We start from the raw sequence: 21,438 nt of genomic DNA on the forward strand, positions 1-21,438 counted from the left end.
CTTATTAAATGCTACAATTCTTCAGTTTAAAGCCATCGAGTGCGAGCGAGCATGTGACTGATCTAGGGCGGCTGTATCTTACACATTTACCCATGGTCATGACCTCAATTCAGGGTCAGGGGAACAAAGTCCCCGTGGCAGGTTTTGGAGACAGATAAGCATTGCGTGAGAAGAAAAGGCACTGCGCTCACACAAAAACAACACAGAAAATGAAGCATTTTCTCAGGGCGTTTCAAACGTTTTTATTCAACTGTCAACATTTGGCAATGCAATCACATATATTCATAACGACATTGTGAGTGATGTTTTAAGACTATAAACCTTCTTAGGAAAATATTGTGTGGATATGGATTTACCCTGATTACAAAACATCCTCACGCACAAAAAAAATACAGTACACTGTCATGTTATAAACATCCAGTGCCAGTGCATATTAATATTAACTGGCAAAATACTACAAAATTTTTCACAGTTCATGGAAGTTCCTGTCAAGTGATTGAATATTCAGCAAAAATGTCCTCACTTGCACATCAGTGAATGAATCTCATTAAAACAAGTCGGGTCACATTCCCCCCCGAACTCAATATACTGTAAGCTGCCAGTCAGACATTTCATAAGATTATTAATTCTTTAAATAAATTTTTAGTTAGATTTACAGTACAGCGGCCACATTTACCCTTGTATAGTGAATTTCTGCAGTCAAAATGCAGTCATGAATCGCTACACTGTACATTTTGGTGACGTTTTGTGGCCAAAAAGGGTCTATTATTAATTGTCTATTATAGGCCAAAAATGGTCTATTATTAATAATAGTGTATGAAGTCCCTTTCAATCCGGGCAGATTTCTCTTGGGCATCACAGTGAATCCACATGACAAACTTCCAGCGGTTGTGAAATCTGCGTGGGTGCATGTTTCACCATCAAAACTCCCATTGGTGTGGATTCCTACTGACATGACTGGATTTAGCCCACGAACACTCGCTGAACAGCGGTAAATGTGGCGGCACCTTAATATTTAGTACTATTATACTGCTAAAAGTACCAACAAAAATCAGCTCGAGTTAATGGCAACAACAAGAAATGTAAATACATATTTTGAATTTTTATAATATACGTGACTCAGGACCACAAAACCAGTCACATGGGTCAATTTTATGAAATTGAGATTTATACATCACCTGAAAGCTAAATAAATAAAGCTTAAAGCTTTCCATTGATGTGTGGTGTGTTATGATATGACAATATTTGGTCGAGATACAACTATTGAAAATCTGGAATCTGAGGGTGCAAAGAAAATCGAAACATTGAGAAAATCTCCTTTAAAGTTGTGCATTTATGTTCACGATTGTGCTGCATTCACTCACAAAAATACATGTTTTATATATTTACGGTAGGAAATTTACTAAATATCTTCATGGAACATGATCTTTACTTAATATCCTCATGATTTTTGGCATAAAAGAAAAATCTATAATTTTAACCCATACAATGTATTGTTGGCGACATGTGACTGGTTTGTGATCCTGGGTCACATATGGCTGGTCAGGTTAAAAGCTACTCTCATTTTTCTGAACAGAGTCACTTTTTAAGCTGTAAATGTGACGTTTGCTTTAATTTGATATATATGATATATATAAAAACAATCTTCTTTTGATTGTAAGGTGAAATAAGACCCCAGGTTTGTGAGATTCATCCACACATGGTCTATACTTGAGCCGAATGTAGTTTCTGAATCTCTCGACTGTGCGACTACGAGGGGATATCTTGATCATATCACCATATATCTTGCACGTATTAATCTTACCCATCCAGAACCGTCGCTGAAAAGACTTTCAGACACTTACTGTAGATCGGGCGCTGCTTTTCCCATCTGTAAATTAAGCAGAAGAGTTACTCTTACCTTCCTCGTCTTCTGTCTGCCTCAAACCCTCACGCTAGCCTTGGCTCTCCGCTAGCCTTGGCTCTCCGCTAGCATTGGCTCTCCGCTAGCCTTGGCTCTCCGCTAGCCCTCCTGTCCAAAACAGACGCTAGACACACTGGTCCAGTGGAGGCTGTCCTGTTGTCAGTTCGTCTGTCTCGGCCTGAAGGCCTTTCTACTCTCATACACAACAACAACACGCGCTCAGGACAGCTGCACTCGCTTTCAGACTCAATGACGCACTAAACTTCATTATTACTAGAGCACAACTTTATTTCAACTGGTTTCTTTTTTCAATTGTCAAAATAGTTAAACAATCTAGACTTGGGTCTTTACAGGTTTGACATGTTACATGCCCTCAGATCTGATAAAGTCTACTCTGTTTATCATTCAGAGATAAACAACACATGTACTGTATGCTCACAATATATAAAAATACACGTTACACTGTCTTCAAATCAAAAAATTAAAAGCCCTCAAAATAATATACTCAAGGCCACAACATATTGCATACTCACAACATATCATTTTGAACTACTCTGACTACAGTGTTTGATAACATAATATTTTTTTCACTCAAAAATAAATGTAAAAAATAAAAATCACAAGGGATTGAGGGTGAGAGAAAAGCACAAAGAAAATCCGAGCGGGTGAAATGCAGCAGTAAGGAATGTACAGTACATACACTAACTAACACACGCTACTCTCGCGCGGCCACCGTTAAACACACACCGCTGAGGTAAGAGCTATAACTGGCAGATCTTGGCCCTCAGTAATCTTTCCTCTCATCTCTCCTCATCACCATCTAACTCTGGATCTGAAGCCTGTTGAACACACACACGGTAAAACATCACAAGTCATCATCCTGTGTCACACTTCTGTGGAGTCTGAGGCTGCGTCCGAACATGCCTACTTCCATACTGTATAGTAGGCTAAACAACAGTCTATAAGGCCCTGGGGATTCAGCCGACGCAATCACGGAATCCAGTCATAAAAATTTACGGTGTAACACGGAATTTACGGTGTAACACGGAATGTCACGGAATTTACGGTGTAACACAGAATGTCACGGAATTTACTGTGTAACACGGAATGTCACGGAATTTACTGTGTAACATGGAATGTCACAGAATTTACGGTGTAACACAGAATGTCACGGAATTTACTGTGTAACACGGAATGTCACGTAATTTACGGTGTAACACGGAATGTCACGGAATTTAAGGTGTAACACAGAATGTCACGTCACAGAATTTACTGTGTAACACAGAATGTCACGGAATTTACGGTGTAACACGGAATGTCACGGAATTTACGGTGTAACACGGAATGTCACGGAATTTACAGTGTAACACGGAATGTCACAGAATTTATGGTGTAACATGGAATGTCACGTCACAGAATTTACTGTGTAACACAGAATGTCACGGAATTTACGGTGTAACACGGAATGTCACGGAATTTACGGTGTAACACGGAATGTCACGGAATTTATGGTGTAACACGGAATGTCACGGAATTTACTGTGTAACACGGAATGTCACGGAATTTACGGTGTAACACGGAATGTCAGGTCACAGAATTTACTGTGTAACACAGAATGTCACGGAATTTACGGTGTAACACGGAATGTCACGGAATTTATGGTGTAACACGGAATGTCACGGAATTTACTGTGTAACACGGAATGTCACGGAATTTACGGTGTAACACGGAATGTCACGGAATTTACGGTGTAACACGGAATGTCACGTCACAGAATTTACTGTGTAACACAGAATGTCACGGAATTTACGGTGTAACACGGAATGTCACGGAATTTACGGTGTAACACGGAATGTCACGGAATTTACGGTGTAACATGGAATGTCACGGAATTTACAGTGTAACACGGAATGTCACAGAATTTATGGTGTAACATGGAATGTCACGGAATTTACTGTGTAACACGGAATGTCACAGAATTTACGGTGTAACACGGAATGTCAGAGAATTTACGGTGTAACACGGAATGTCACAGAATTTACGGTGTAACACGGAATGTCACGGAATTTACTGTGTAACACGGAATGTCAGAGAATTTACTGTGTAACATGGAATGTCACAGAATTTACGGTGTAACACGGAATGTCAGAGAATTTACTGTGTAACATGGAATGTCACAGAATTTACGGTGTAACACAGAATGTCAGAGAATTTACAGTGTAACACGGAATGTCACGGAATTTACGGTGTAACACGGAATGTCACGGAATTTACGGTGTAACGGAATGTCACGGAATTTACGGTGTAACATGGAATTTACGGTGTAACACGGAATGTCACAGAATTTACTGTGTACCACGGAATGTCACGGAATTTGACATTTCTGATCAATAAATAAAAAGGTCAGTATATTTAAATCAAATCACGATATAAACTATTGTCTGTAAATATTAAACCACAAAAATATGTATAAAAAATAACTATTTAAATATGAGTTATTGATGTTCTGCGTGTCTCTGTGTAAATGAATGGCTTAATTTTACCTCACACACACTAAAGCACGCAGTGTTTTCAGCCTCTGACACCTCACTATATGAATGCATGAACTTCATCTCCAGAGTCACTTTACGAGCATTTTACCATTTAATTTGAGAAAAACTATCGTCATATAAACACACAGAGATAAAAGTTTGGTTTAACTTGAAGAAATTGTGACAGGAATATATTACTGCTGTACAGCAGAATTTAGCTACGTCTCTGAGAATTGAGGTCACATGATAACGGCAGATGAAGTACGTCCGAATTTAATTCATACCACACACATTCATACTATATAGAACATACTTTTTTTAACAGCCGTAAAGTAAGTCTCAAACCGAATGTAGCAGCTACTATACAGTATGTGATTTGGGACGCAGCGAGTGTGGGCGCTGAACTCACCACAGATAAGCTGATGTGTTAATATCTCCTGGAGTTATTATACCCGCCGCCGCCGCCTCCGCCACCAGAGCCATATCCACCTGAACACAGCAGTGCAGAGGCTCAGGCGAAAACAACACTGTGATCCATATTATATATATATGTATACGCTATTTACCTCCGTAAGGTCCTGAGTTCCTTCCTCCAAAGTTATTTCCCTTCATGGGGCCGTAATTGGACTGTTGTCCTCCGTAATTCCCGAAATCATTGTAGTTTCCTCCTCCTCCTCCTCCTCCTCCACTATTGCCACCAAAGTTACCTGTGATGAAGGTACAACAGCACAACTCATCTGAATGAGCCACAATGAAGATCATTTCAATGCACATTTATTATTCTACTATGTACATTTTTTATTCTATGAGTGTTTTTTAATTAATCGAATTAATCGATCAAAAGCGACAGTAAAGACTTGCATTACATTATTACAAAGAATTGTTTTGCATAAATGCTGTTAACTTTCCATTCATCAAAAGAAACACGAAAATTTAAAGCAGGGCAACTGATAGTAAAACATTTACTAACATTGATAGTAATATTATAAATGTTTCTTGAGCTTCAAATCATCATTAGAGTGATTTCTGAAGGATCATGTGACACTGAAGACTGGAGTAATGATGCTGAAAATACAGCTTTGATCACAGGAATAAATTACATTTTAACAGTATAAAAATAGTTATTTTAAATTGTAATAATATTTCACAATATTACCGTAGTGTTTTTTCAGTATTTTTGATGCAGCATTTGAGAGCAAACAAGACATCAAAAACATTAAAAATCTTACTGACTTAAACATTAGAACGGTAGTGTATTTTTTATCAGTCGTTTCAATTAAGTGATTCGTCTGTCCATGTCATTACAAAAAAAGCTTAGTCAGAATATCACATGTTGCTCCGTCTCTAAAACGACTTCCACGTTAGGATGACATCACTGAGCCCTCATGTTTAGCCCCTCCCCTTCAACCACCTGTCAAGTATATGTCTTAGCTTTCACGATAATGTACCTCCAAAATTCCTGCCATCATTGTAGTTGTCATATCCTCCAAATCCTCCTCCGCCTTGGTTACCGTATCCAGGGCCTCCACCGTACCCCCCACGCCCCCCTCCACCGCCAGCACCTCCTCCATAGTTATTATTGCCTGCGGTCGCAAACACAGCAGAAACCGGCACTTCAGTGATCAGCTTCTCAGTCTGGCTCTCGGGGAACGGGACTGATTGGTTGATTGGGATAAGTTAGCACTTCATTTGGATTGTGACATTCGCACCACTTCTTAAGTGCTTATTGTATTGTGCGTATCCTATCAATTCGGAATAGCAGTGTTGACTCCCAAAAATAACATTATCAAGTGTTTTATTTTGGCCTGCAGCTTAATAAAAGTTCATTAGAAAAAAATGGTAGCAGCCTATGAAACAGCAGCTGTTTCTGAATATTAGTTTAAATATATGTACATAATGAATATTAAACAATCACAAAGTATGACCATTGTAATTAAAATTATTTAAAATATATATATATATATCGACAAACACATTTACGCATTCAGAGTATGAATGTTGGCAGCTCTATTATAACTTACTGGAAGCGTTATACTTTGCTGTAGATTAAACATTTTTTATTTACTTCTATTTGTAAATAAATAAAGCAGTATTTTTTTCTCTTTATAAGCGGCTAAGGAAACATTGAAAGAGAAAAATAACCTTCCTGTTTTTGCTCATAACGAACAAATTAGTTTATAATCCCCGATTTTAGACAAATAACAAATACATTACAGTTTGAATACAAGTTTTAAAACAGCGCTACACATTATAATTAAGCAAATTAAACGTATCGTCATGAAATGCATCTACTAAACATAGGCATCATTCTTATAATCACCAAATTTGGTTCTGTACAATTGTATGCAATTGTTCTTCTCACGAAATTAAATTCATTTCAAACACAAATTCGATAAGAACCGTGTGGAAATCGTTAGCAACACTAGCATAACAGCGAAGCTAATGTTTTATGTTAGTTTAAGCTCAAACTAACCAAAGTAAAACTTTTAACGTTTCAATGATTAAATTAAACTAACTGAATCAAAGGCTATCATTATATAAAGTGCAGCTAAACTCAACATGCGTGTTGTGTCCTGCCGGGGCTCGAGTAAACGATATAATCTGATAATACGTTTAAATAAGGCGATTATTGATACAATATTTGTATTGATATAAAAATAGCCCAGGTGTTTCTAGTGTTCTTATTAGCCCTAATGTTTCTTTGTGTTTGTCAGTTGTTGTTGCTGGATTTGTTCCACGTTTGTGTTTCGTGATTTGGTTATGTTCATATTTCGTGTTTTTGTTTAATTTAAGTTACCCGTTTCCTGGCTTTTTGTTGAGCTCTTTTCACTCATAAAAACCCTTGAACTTTGAGCCACTAGCTTCAGCCTGGCCGTTCCCTGATCCTGCCTGCAGGTTTGTTACAACACGTTTGATCAAAGTGATAGTTTTGCTTATTGATCATGTAAGTGTCATTATACTGTCCCCACCAAATCCGTTGTATCCGTCTCCTCCGTATCCGCCCCGGCCTCCTCCGTACCCTCCTGTAAAAGATACAGGGTTTAGCACAGCGTTATTCACACCTGAGGTTGTGCTCTACACACACACACACACACACACACACAGGATCAGATGTACAGTATCACATGTCATCTCACCTCTGCCAAAGTTGTCACCTCCGAAGTTTCCTCCTCTGTTCATGAAATTATCCCCACCTCCACCTCCACCTCCACCGCCGCCACCGCCACCTCCACCGCGGTCTGAGAACGCATCCGACACAGCATGTTACATATTATTAACAATAACCACATGCAATGTTTTGAATATTACAGGAACAATTTATCATGAACCTTTCAAAATGTAAACAACATGTCTATTTCTATTAAACACACTACTTACATCTCTGATTGGAACCAGACTGCATCTCCTGCTTTGGAAGGGCTTTTCTTACTTCACAGTTATGAGAGTTGATTGTGTGATATTTTTGTGCTGATGAAAAAGGAAAAAATTTTTTTTTAAAAAAGGCAAAACAGAAATATGTTTGCTCAGCTACTGTATAAAACCTGTAAGAACGGGTATTTCTTGACATAATATGGGTGGTTGACACAGCATGTTTGTGAACTTTTATACAGTTATGGCCAAAATGATCTACCTACAAGTTCGATTAAACAATCAAAATATGAAGACGATATTTTAGGCTATTTAAATAATTTAAATATGAAGAAAGAACAAAACACTAAACTTGGTAAGGCATGTATCTGACGAATTTATGTGCCAAAAAAAACTACATGCAAACCATTTTACTATGCAAGGCAACAACAAGAAATGCCCAGAAAAACTTACATTGACAACTTAATAAGTTATTAATATTTCGTTGATTCTCTCTTTTTTTGTATGTGTTCATAATTACGGTAACACTTTATAAAAAAGGTCTAATTTGATAACATTAGTTATTGTATTATCTAACATGAACTAACAATAAGCAATACATTTGTTACAGTATTTATTTAATCTTTGTTAATAAAAACACAGTTGTTCATTATCATATTCATGTAAGTTCATAGTGCATTAACTAATGTTAACAAATACAACTTTTGATTTTAATAATGCATTAGTAAATACTGAAATTAACATTAATAAATGCTGTAGAAGTGCAGTTCATCATTAGTTCATGTTAACTAATGGTTTCCACAATTTCATTTTATGACAGCCTGGCCAAAAATAACACAAATATCTCCAAGTACAACTACACAAGAGCTTGCAAAATCTTTAACACATTTATAATAATATTTGAATGAAGAGTGATTCAATTTCACAAGGCCGTACATCACTTTGGGCCACTACTGTACATCAACATGAAGATTTTAACTAAAAATAAATAGATTTTTTTAGGGGACCCGTTTATTTTAGTGTATTATTGAGTTTTAATTTTAACCACTTTTTTTTGCAATCACTTAAATAGTATTTTACAAAAATGTTAATATTTAGACTGAAGTACAAATATTCCATGTAATATATAAATTAATGGCAGTTCATAACAATCAGCAAAATGCTGTTTTAATCGTTTTAGATGGACTAATTTACCCATAAACCCATTTATTCTGTCAGTCAGTCTGTGTAAATGGTCAGTAAATGGTTTCCATCCAAACTCACCAACAATTTTATCCACGGTATCATGGTCATCGAAGGTGACGAAGCAGAACCCTCTCTTTTTCCCAGTGGAGCGCTCCTCCATTATGTCGATGGTCTCGATCTTCCCGAACGGCTCAAAGTACTCCCGGATGTGATACTCCTCTGTGTCTTCCTTGATTCCCCCCACAAAGATCTTCTTCACGGTCAGGTGGGCTCCAGGTCTATTAGAGTCCTGGATAATCAAAGTACATTCATTTATAGTAGTATCAGGATTTCTGAAGGATCATGTGACACCGAAGACTGGAGTAATCGCTGATGTAAATTCAGCTTTGCATCACAGAAATAAATTATATGTTGCTTATATTCAAATAGAAACCCTGGAGTAATCATTCAGATTATTTATATAGTAACAAATCAATATACCATATTTTCCGGACTATAAGTCACACTTTTTTTCATAGTTTTGCTGGTCCTGCGACTTATAGTCAGGTGCGACTTATATATCAAAATTAATTCATACTGAGATGAACCAAGAGAAAACATTACCGTCAACTAGGGCTGGGACGTATGGATTTTTTCTTACCGTGGTTGAAAAGCAAGAAATTCCCCCGGTATAGAAATAAACCGCTTTAAATCCCCCACTCCCTCAACAACAGAATTTCACCCAGCGCGCACGGCTTAAGACAATTAAACATAATAAGGAACACGTTTATTACATTTATTAGTTCACATTTAGAACAGAAATGGAATGTCTAAATAAAGTGCTGGCAAAAAGAAATATAGGCTATGGTTTACATTTTTTGCTAGACAGACTTAAATGAGTTAAATGTTGTTACCTCCGGAAAAAACTAAACTAAAAACGAGCACACTTTGAAATAGTCAAATTATCATCAGGCAGTAATAAATTATATTCCATATTTATGTTTACATAATATAATGTTATTTTATTATTTTAATTGAATCTATGTTGATTACCGGTATATGAAAAGTGAACAGCATGAGTAGGATCATAAGATGGGTCAGAGATTATTTTGACCACTTTATTAAGATTTGTTTTGTAAAAAAGCCTTTCTTTAAATCGAATTTCGTTTTGTATAAATTGTACCTTAATTTTAATCACTGTTTCATCAACCAATTGCCTGGAATTGATAAATAAGAAGCAAATATAGCAGACATATAATGAGGACGCGGAGGCGCCGGTGCGATCTCTTGCATTGCACGTGAACTGGAGCTCGTCTCATGAATGAACCGAAACTCAGCGTATAGGCCACTTGCCTCACAGACACGAGAAATAAACAGGAAGCATGTTGAAATGATGTGCCAAATTGCGTTTTTTATTACAATGATAAAACTGTACTGTAGGCTAGCCTAGTCAGGTAAGGTCAGATTTGCCGATGTTCTAATGTCATTAGAATCAATGAATCCATGTCATTAGACACAACGTGCACACATGTGCAGGCAATGTTTTTTTTTTTGTGATGACGGTGACGAGTTCAGACCCGCGGTAGGAGTCACGTGACCGCGGTATTGCGGTAGCCGTCCCAGTCCTAATTGAAAGGCTGTCACATTGTTACGGCAACTCATTTGAGTGAGTCATTAAACCGTTCATTCAGCGAACACGTTCACAAACGCTGATTCATTAAAAGATAGATATAATGAAACAAGGTACTACCTGGAAATGCGTACTACCTGGATGCGATCATGTAGGCTACGAAACAGATCGGTGTCCTTATTTAAATTTCCTAAAAACGATCACATCAAGAAGAGGTGGATTAATTTTGTGAAGAGCCACCTTGATGGAGAGCTGAGGATCACCACCAAAACCCGCCTCTGTAGTGATCATTTTACACGGGATAGTTTTATAAACTTTCGTCGGAGACAACTGGGATGCTCTGATAATCCGCTGTTACTGGTGAATGTGGCCGAACCGACTATCTCCCGCCTCGGCCGTCATCCTCCCGTCGCGCCGACACCTGGTGCCATCCTCGGCAGTGCGTGCCCACCAATGAGGGTAAGCTGCCTTGTGTGCTTATGTTATAATTATAGTAGGTAGTCCACAGTAGGCCTACGTACTAAATTCTGCAACCCTCTAACGTGATTTTTTTTGTTTATTTATATGATCAATATGATTCCTTAGCCAAGTAATTGGGTGGCTAATAACACATTTTTCTGTGATATGACAAACTCAGAACTAGGGGTGGGCGATATGGCAAAAATATCATATCACGATTTTTTTCAGGAAAATCACGATTCACGATTTTATCACGATTCCTTTTCATGTTGGTTTTACTATTTTGCAAGTGACTGAGCATCACAGCCAAACTAATGTCCCTATTTTAAAAACAAAGCCTTAGGTAACAAAATATAAAATAAAAAAGAATGGCAGACATTTAGGCCAAAGTGGCGAAGATAAAAAAATCTTTGTAATTTTCTTTGTTATTAAAAATTAATAACAAAGATACACATACACAACTTAATATACAAATTAAATAAACAATGCTTTATTTTTTCAGCTACAGGTGTATTTAACAGCATTGAAGAAAGTAATTAAATGAACAAATATGAAAATAAAAACACAACATCGACTTTACTGTATAAATTTTACATTGATTCTAATTAAAGCTACTATTAAAGTTATCAGTCAAGAGTGAGTGAGATGCTCTTTGTATTTTGTTGTTTTATTAACAGGGATAGTTCTCCCAAAAATGTAAATTTTCTCAAGCCGCTTTAAACCCGAATAAGTCTCCCTCTTCTGTTGAAAATAAAAGTTATTTGGAGGAATGTGGGTAAACAAACAGTTGATGTACCCCAGTGACTTCCATAATAGTTTTTTTCCTACTATGGTAATCAATGGGGACCAGCAACCGCCCGGTTAGCCACACTCCTCAAAATATCTTCTTTTGTGTTCAGCACAAGAAACAAATTAATACAGGTTTGGAACAACATTAGAGAGTGAGTAAATAATGACAGAATTTTTTGGGGGGGGTAACTGTCCCTTTAAGGACAAGCGGCAGCATGTTTACTATTAGGGCTTCTGTCACTTTAAGATCTGCGCGCAACGAGTCTACACGCATCTGACAAGCAGATTTTTTCTTAATTTTTTCTATTGTTCTTTCACTTTAGACATAACCAACTTTGTTTATGTAAACCTTGACAGTATTAGCGCAATAAGACTCGAAAGATAACTTAGTCCAGTAATCAGACGCTGTTAGACAGGCTTTTAGTGCATGCGCGTCGGGTGTTTGCGCTCAGAAAAGCGCCCGTTAGAACAGCGCATCAGCAGCGAATGACATGTTTAACCGGCAAGGCTTTAAAGCACATGCAAATAATTAATTTTTATGAACTACAGTGTCCCGTTCCTCTGCATTTCATGTGGATAAACGTAGCGCTGTAAAGTATGTTGAGACGGAGGCGCCAGAACTGCAAACTGATAAAATGGACGATCCTACGATATTTCTTCAAAAGCAGATCGTGGAGACATTTTAATCGTCCACGATCAAAAATCGTAATATCGCACACCCCTACTCAGAACACATACTTAATTTTGACTTTACAGGGACTTTAAACGTTAAAATGACGATACATCAAATATTTAGCTTTCCTTGGACATGGCAACCTTTCCAGGAATATATATGACTTGACCTCATAGACAGACGCAGGTAATGTGCAGTTGTGCAGTCACGGACATGCTGTGGCCACCCTAACTGGCCACAGCTCGATGTTCTGAGTGAGTGTAACCGTACCTCTCGGGAAACGGCCCGTTTGGGCTCAACGACACGACCGTCCACTTTGTGTGGCCGAGCTGCCATTGCAGCGTCAACCTCCTCGCCACAGGAGTACGTCACGAAGCCGAAGCCTCGCGAGCGCTTGTTTGCTGGATCTCTCATTACCTGAGGAAAGACAACATCAAGGATAATATCATCAATAACAGTGGTTTTATTGCTGTTGTTATTAGTGCTATTTCTATAGATAGACCATTTTTGCGCCATTTATTGAATCATCTATGATTGTATATTGTTGTGATTGATTGAGACTAGACTTTTTGAAGAACTGGTAAGAAATAATAATCAAATACGCAAGTTAAAAAATGTATTTGCTGTATCTGGATTTTTTTTTTCTAGAAAATATTCACATCTTTAAAATTTTACTGTAATGTCACTCTTTACATGGTGATCTTCTGGCCTTGGCGCTGGCTAGGCAGAGCTTCGGATCGTACCACACAAGTCTTGTACCGTACGTGGCCATTCAGCACATAGTTATAGACATCTAGACAAATTTCTGAATATTGCATATAAAAAATAAGTCGCAGTATGGAAATGCCAAAATGCACATACACAAATACACATTTTTAAAATGTGCATGCAAAAAACTTAATTGAGGCAGATTATTATTTTTTTTTTAACTGTGATGGAAATGCATTGGCAGAATAAATCCGTTGATGTGCAAAAAAAAAGTCATGTGACTGCCTCAACAGATCATGTGATCAGAAAAATGGTAGAGAGAGAGAGAGAGAGAGAGAGAGAGAGAGAGAGAGAGAGAGAGAGAGAGAGAGAGAGAGAGAGAGAGACGACGAGGTCTAAACATTTTTAAACCTCTTTTTTTAAAGAAGTGACTTCAGTCACACTGGGTTTCCTCGATTGTAGCAGCTTCCATTTTTTTTATTACTGATATTTTGTGCCAATTTCCCAACTTTGGATGGAAACATAGCTGGGATTGCATCTTCTGCAGACACATTTCAAAGTGAACGCAACTAGTCTCTAAAGCGAGACTGAAAAGCATGTGATCTGACGGCCACTCACCACGCAGTCTGTGAGTTTGCCCCATTGCTCAAAGTGAGCTCGTAAACTGTCCTCTGTGGTCTCGAAACTCAGTCCACCAATAAACAGCTTCCTGAGCTGCTCCGGCTCCTTACTGACTCGACCCTGCTCACAGAAAACACACAGTTACATATCGTCACCTTCCTAAAATAATTGCCCAAGTCACTTTTCAGTTTTTTTGTGTTTTCTGAGAAACCTGAAAAAATTACAATTACTTGTTGTCTTCAACCTTTGCCTTTTTACAAATATGCGTCATTAGACAGATACAACTGTCCCTTTATGATGCATAATGCTGTAAAGCTATTAAGTTAATTGTTTAAAGCTGATAATGACATGTGTTCAGTGAATGTGTGGGTGTTTCTGCAGGACTGCATCAGGCCATACTTTTGCCATATTACGTGAAGGCTAATTTAATATGCATTAGATTGAGTGACGTAAGCCCACCAATCCCTCCTTATTGGCTGAAAGAGTGACGTTGAAAGGTCAGTTAGCCAATTAACTTATGTTACTGAGGCTTGATTCATGAATATTAAGTAGAGCGCGTGATTGGACGCTCCAGAAAATTACCTCGCAACCTTGTTAATATTCATTAGCTAACCCTATGCCATAGTAAGATTCGTATTTCGGCCAGTGGCAGAAGGTTTCAATGGCATTACATGACCAAAAGGACTAGAATGGCTATGTGTGAACACGAAGATCAAAGATTAAACGCGCATTCTTCCGAGATAAAGACCAAAGTCAGGAGGAGACGGTTGGGAATAAACCGGAGGCTGAGGGGGAGCGTCTAGAACATTCCTTCCCAACGAGTTCACGCGCCATTTTAGATTTCTTTTTCGTGTTTCCTATGGTTTCCTCCATATTGTTAGAGATAATATTAAAATTAAAAATTACATTCTTGTATCTGTATATCATACGGTCATGTTTGCAAAATAACAGGCCCAATATTTCGTTAACGATAGTCGACAACCCCCCTCCCTAACCAAAACATTAGCAGCACGTTAAAAATTGAACCACGAGTGCATGCCCGGCACGGGTTTGGTGTTTAAGACAGTAACTGTAACACCAAGAGTCTCGTGTTTCGTTTGGAAATAGTAATATATCCGTCTTAACAGTAACGTTAACGTTATGCTTTCAGTATCTGCTCTGCTCTCGGCCGCAGACACACGGCTGGGTTAACATGACAGCAGCAGAATGCACCATATTAACACCAAGCCACTATAATAAACTCACATGAGATATGTATTATTATTAATTCTCCACACTCCGTATAAAAACAGGAATATTGATAAATTGGTACCTCCATGCTGCAGCTTTTGCGCCCCCTCGGTCTCTGCACGCCACGCGGAGTAAAGCGCTGGTGTAATGACACACTTCGGCCATTGGAGGCGCTGTCGGACACTTCAGTGGCGGCAGAAGAGCACTGCGTGCGTCTGGCGGAAGAACATTGTAGCCGGAGCTACTTCTCTCTGTTTATGTATAAGACGAGTCACGCAGGTACTGGGCTACTCCGCAGCGGCTGGTCTAAAATAGTCCCAATATAAACACTCATTTTAGGCGTATTGTAGTGATTCAGTATAAGAAAAATACACAGTTTGGAAGATGGATTCATTATATACATTTTGAACAAAAAAAAGTTTATTTAACTATGGCTACTAAATTCTGTAAAAATATATAGTCCATAGTTCATGTTAACTAATGCATTAAATAACTAATCTTAATAAATTAGACTTTGTTGTAAAGTGTTACCACTTTGTTGTTTTCATTTGTGCTGATCCTAATAAATATGTTATGCATTTAAAAAAAAAAATCTATGTAGGCTACATCCAGCGACTTAAGCTACAGAAAATAGTTTTTGACATATTTTTGACAAGGCAGTGGACACACGGCCTTAGAAAATATGATACACACAATATGATACCCACCAAACTAATCATAGACTATCAGTAGTACTGTTGCCAAATGTTGGCACTTATAATATATACTTATTAATATAATTTAATGTGAAAGACATACAGATATTAGCAGTTGTTGGATGGATGGATGGATGGATGGATTGATTGGATGAAGGATGGATGCATTTATGGATGAGTGGATGGATGGATGAGTGGATGGATGGATGGATGGATGAGTGGATGACGGATGGGATGGATGCATTTATGGATGGATGGATGGATGGATGGATGAGTGGATGGATGGATGAGTGGATGGATGGATGGATGGATGGATGAGTGGATGGATGGATGGATGGATGAGTGGATGGATGGATGGATGGATGAGTGGATGGATGGATGGATGGATGGATGGATGGATGAGTGGATGGATGGATTGATTGGATGACGGATGGATGCATTTATGGATGAGTGGATGGATGGATGAGTGGGTGGATGGATGGATGGATGGATTGTTTGGATGACGGATGGATGCATTTATGGATGGATGGATGGATGGATGGATGAGTGGATGCATTTATGGATGGATGGATGGATGGATGGATGAGTGGATGCATTTATGGATGGATGGATGGATGGATGAGTGGATGGATGGATGGATGAGTGGATGGATGGATGGATTGATTGGATGACGGATGGATGCATTTATGAATGGATGGATGAGTGGATGGATGGAGAGATGAATGGATAGATGGATGAGTGGATGGAGGGATGTGTGGATGGATGGAGGGATGGGTGGATGGGTGGATGGAGGGATGGATGAGTGGATGAATGGATAGATGGATGAGTGGATGGAGGGGTGGATGGAGGGATAGATAAGTGGATGGATGGAGAGGAGAATGGATAGATGGATGAGTGGATGGAGGGATGCGTGGTTGGATGGGTGGATTGATAAATTAAAATTAGTAAATTAGAATTACTAAATTCTAAATTAGTATTAAAATTAAATGATTTTTTAAAATCTCAGGCAGTGTATACTGTACCATGTATCTCACTGTCAGGTCTGGACACTGTGTGTCTTGCTGATGACAACACAACTGCACTATAATTGAGATGATGCAACTGTGACTGTAAACAGGGCCGGTGTCCTTCTGTGGATGTGTTTGTGTATCAACATGTGACTCATAGACAATGCTTTAGAAATTACAGTAAATACAGTGAAAACCCAACCAAACAGAGAATTCCCTAAACCGAACTCTCACTCACCATTTCATTACATTTCCAACCGGTCTAAAGGTGCTTTTATTTCAGATTTTCCTTGAGTTACTTCATAACAACATTAATTACATGACCCACTAATGTTTCACAAACACAGAGTGTCACAATACTACTTGTTTCCTTGCCGTAAAACAATGCTGCTTAGTTTGATATTTGATATGAAGGCTTTCTCTTGGAAGCAATACCTGATCACATTGTGTTCATGAGGAAATTATGCGATGCTAGTTAAAACGAGAAAGTGAGGGCCTACATTCATATTCAATAAACCGTGTGATCGCGCGGATGTTTCCATGACATCATCCACCAATCAAACCAAAGTGTGTGTGGAGAAAGATGCAGTCAGACTGGTTTTTACACACAGGTTAATCAGCAAAAGGCCATTAATAAACACATAGTCCAGTGCGCCACCTGCTGGCCACCCATGCGTTGGCATACTGAACTAATAACAGAAGTCATTTAACATGTAAGCAGCATCCTACTTGTAATAGTTGAATAAATCGACGTCAATGGCCTTGGCAAAAGCTCTCTGGTAGAAGCGTGAATGCAGGGGTGTGTGATGATTTACAGCAGTTTTATGAGATGGTTATAATGTGTGTCATCATTACCACAATGTGACAGATGAAATACTAGCATAATAAAACAGCCACTCTCACTTCCAATATTAGAGCTCGTTTATTTATTGGCAGATGTCTGATTCAGATTTATTAGAGAAGCATATTTTGTTACAGTTAAAAGAGGCGACGAAATGAAGTCTCTCTCTCTCTCTCTCTCTCTCTCTCTCTCTCTCTCTCTCTCTCTCTCTCTCTCTCTCTCTCTCTCTCTCTCTCTCTCTCTCTCTCTCTCTCTCTTCGCAACACGCTGGACTGGTAAACGCATGTTAGTTCCAGATCATTTGTTTCTTAATTAAACAGCTAAAAGCTCTCGGACAGGGTGGCATTATGTTCTGCTGAACACTGTGACCTTTAATGAGTCTCTCGGATCGTTTTATCTAATGTCTGTGGGTGATAATCTGATTTATTCTGATTGTAAACAGTCCATTCAGTGCTATAAAAGCGTCAGTGTCACTCGAGCCGAGAGAAATGCAGCTCAGGTCTCCTGTTCTCCGGTAATAACGCTGTTTTAACAGCTGAAGACTTCTCTCTCAGAGGTTTGGTTATCAGAAGACGTTTTCAACCAAGGCCTATGCAGAAATGCTCAAAATGGCAGCAGCTTCAGCATTTAAGCAGCCATTTCATAATATTTTTGTTTTATAATTCACTATTTTTAATAATGCGAGAGTAGCCTAATCTTAAAATAAATGAAAGGCTAGTTTCATGTGCACAGAGTTGAATAACTATTTAATAATGGAAGTCGCGATCTCGCGATAGAGGAAGGGGAAGTTATTCTGATTATAGATTAGGCCTACGAAGAACATGAATTAAATCAGAGCTTTCGTGCAACTTTATGGACATTTGTGTCTTTTTCAGTTTCGTTTTATTTATTTATCATTTCTTCTGTGTTAATGCCAACTGCATACATTTTGGCACAGTACTATTTCAACTCCATTTCCTTTCATAAATCTAGTTTGCATACGTGTAGATACATAAAGTTCCACTCAGGACCTTAAAGGGGGGGTACAATGGTGTTTCATGTATTCAGAGTTGTTTACAGTGTTAAAGAGATGGATTCTCATGCTAATAATGGCCAAAGTTTGAAAAGTTATTTTGAATGAATAACAGAGAATTTCTGTGCTGAAAATCATACTTCCGGATTGCAACACGTTTCGGCTGTTTTTTTTCTATCGTAGATCTAATGACGTAGACCAGAGTGGAACTCCTTATATGAGCATTGCTCTCGGAAAAGCGCGTTCACGCACACGTCGACCAGAGGAGAGAAAGACCCTCTTATATACTGTCTATGGAAAGACCCAAGCGCATATCGACGCGCTACTACCGGAAATCATCATCATCAGCGCTAAATAGGAATGGTTGATGTCAAGAATGTCTCCAAAAAAGTGTGTTTTGGGATGTGAGGGAAAGTTTACCTTGTTCAGCTTCCCAAAGAACCCAGTGTTACTGGAACAGTGGATGCAGTTTGTATTTCCGGGACAGCAAAGGAGTGTGGAAAGTGCGGTTTTGTGTTCTTCTGGTCATTTCAGTGACGAATGTTTTATTAACAAGGCCCAGGCCGTCGCTGGATTTGCAAACCGGTTGCAATTAAAACCTGGCGCGGTCACAGTGATAAAACACCCCATTCATGTAAGTACAACGGTATCACGCGCTCCCGCTTGACTCTATAGCTCCGCCCACGCCCAGAATCAAGGACCTCGGCTTTTTCCGGATAGAATCGGAAAGCTGTATTTTTATTTTATAAATATGATGAAACTAAATACTTTTTGGAGATATGAAGGACGCACTATTACTCTATAGGTACTCAAGATTAACATGAGATTGACTGAAACTAAGTATTTTACCCCCCCTTTAAGGACAAAAAATGTCCCAGTTGAAATAAAACTGCATTTGTAAAAACCCAGGGCCGTTTACTATGAAATTATGTAGGCTAATAATTGTTAATAGGCTTTCATTTTGTTGGCAAGGCTTAACATTTGTAATTGTTAAACTATTTTTTTTTTCCAAATGGTGCCATTTTCAAAGGTTTGGCCTATAAAGCAAACAGTCACGGCTCGCTTTATTCCTGTTTTCTGCTTTTGCATATTATAGAGCCAATTGGATAAATTATGCAGCGATAATTGTGTGGGTGTGTTGGTATGGATGTCAGTGCGTGGTTTGTATGTGTAATAAAAAAAGTGTGTGTGTGTTTGAAATATTTGAGAGAAAAACTACCGAAAGCTAATTTTTTGAGATATCAACCTCAAATTTGGCACACAAATTGTTCAGACTTATGGTTTTGATTTTCTAGCAGTTTTAGAGTTCAACATGTTCCCTAAAATATATTCTTTATATACAATATTGTTCATAAATCATTTTTATAAACTTAAACATCTTCAACTTTTTTTTTGGTTTCACTTTTTTAAACGTTTACTTCAACAATCAGCCAAGGGTCTTCTTTAAAATGAGACTAAACTTAAGTCTGTGCTCCTAAGCTAAGCGTCAACATTTTATAACAAGTTTTTTGGACACAAACATTTTTGTCCTCTATGGACCACTGTGTAACTTTATTTAATTGATGCACAAGGGTTAAACTAGACACCGTGCTCCGAGGAAACGACAGGCCTAATGAAACATCAATAACTTTTTCATCTCCAGAATGGACAAATACAGATATAATGTGGCCCTCCTGCACTTTATTACTGTTGTTGTTCTTCTGCTGTTCTTTTGCCTCTGGTTTTCCTCCTGAGTGTGTGGTGACGTTGATCTATCGGGTCTTTTGAGATCTCCCCACACACACACACACACACACACACACACACACACACACACACACACACACACACACACACACACACACACACACACACACACACACACACACACACACACACACACACACACACACACACACACACACACACACACACACACACACACACACACACAAACACACACACACACACACACACACACACACACTCTCATGTGTTGTTCAGTATCTGAGCTGTAGTATGATTGATGTGTTGAGTGTGACTTCTTCTCACTGAGATCTTCACTCAGCTGTTGATCATACACTTTTCTGTTAGAGTTTAGAGCCGACAGTCGCCTGACAATGGATGTATCAAATCCCACACACACACACACACACACACACACACGCTTGAGGTCTCGAAGGCCCTGAGCTGCTGACTGAACGTGTTTTGTAGCCGGTGAAATAAAAGCCTGAACGAGGACCTGTAAAACCGAGAGATTCGCTTTTCATAACATTTATGCTGAAATAATCACAATAAAACTACACCATGCAAGTGAAAAATCAATAAATGAAAAGGAATACAAAAAGAGTCCACGCGGCGGAGAACTGAGTGATGGCGGCTTGACCTGTGGCCTCGTGACGTCACTCACGGCTCACACACACACACACACACTGCGTGATCTTCTCCGGGTTTCAGGACAGCACTTAAGGCAATAATTAACCAAAGTTTTATATCCTCTTAAAAAATAAGTGAATTATGTAACGCTGGCTCTGTGTGGCAGCAGCTGCGGTCAGCAAGTCTTCTGAATAAATCTGCGGACAGGGAGGAGGATCTGCTGATGGACCCGGAGACCCCTGCAGTGAACCTTCATTTTCAGTTATTTATTTATTTATGTTTTTAATTTGGGCTGGTTTCAATATCACAACCTGTTTCAGAAGAAATAGTGAGGTGCTTTGTGTAAAAATCGCTGATTCTCAGCAAATGCATTAGTTCAAGCATTGGTAGCCTATATAGTCAAAGCATTAAATAAAATATAGAGTTGCAGGAGAATACAAGTTTTTCAGTG

At 38.6% G+C, this 21,438-nt stretch overlaps 1 protein-coding gene across 1 annotated transcript; it reads right to left on the reverse strand.

Annotated features, from left to right (window-relative positions):
- Positions 1 to 2,166: 2,166 nt before the first annotated feature.
- hnrnpa3 (heterogeneous nuclear ribonucleoprotein A3) lies at positions 2,167 to 15,279 on the reverse strand. The gene is made up of 11 exons (XM_079618368.1): positions 15,160 to 15,279; positions 13,845 to 13,967; positions 12,789 to 12,935; positions 9,067 to 9,277; positions 7,813 to 7,902; positions 7,572 to 7,673; positions 7,404 to 7,457; positions 5,883 to 6,017; positions 5,001 to 5,141; positions 4,844 to 4,923; positions 2,167 to 2,742 (listed from the first exon to the last, which is right to left on the reverse strand). Exons 1-10 carry the CDS (start codon positions 15,163 to 15,165, stop codon positions 4,862 to 4,864), a joined length of 1,071 nt encoding a protein of 356 aa, XP_079474494.1. The 5' UTR covers positions 15,166 to 15,279; the 3' UTR covers positions 2,167 to 2,742; positions 4,844 to 4,861.
- Between the last annotated feature and the right edge of the window lie 6,159 nt (positions 15,280 to 21,438).

The sequence above is a fragment of the Phoxinus phoxinus genome (assembly GCF_949152265.1).
Source record: "Phoxinus phoxinus genome assembly, chromosome: 7".
NCBI lineage: Eukaryota > Metazoa > Chordata > Actinopteri > Cypriniformes > Leuciscidae > Phoxinus > Phoxinus phoxinus.

Excerpts from the sequence above, each read along its gene's own strand:
- hnrnpa3 (XM_079618368.1), bottom strand. Across the intron at positions 7,458-7,571 it reads AGGTGACAACTTTGGCAGAG|GAGGGTACGGAGGAGGCCGG; the intron begins GTGAGATGACAT and ends TATCTTTTACAG. Across the intron at positions 5,142-5,882 it reads TGATGGCAGGAATTTTGGAG|GTAACTTTGGTGGCAATAGT; the intron begins GTACATTATCGT and ends CCTTCATCACAG.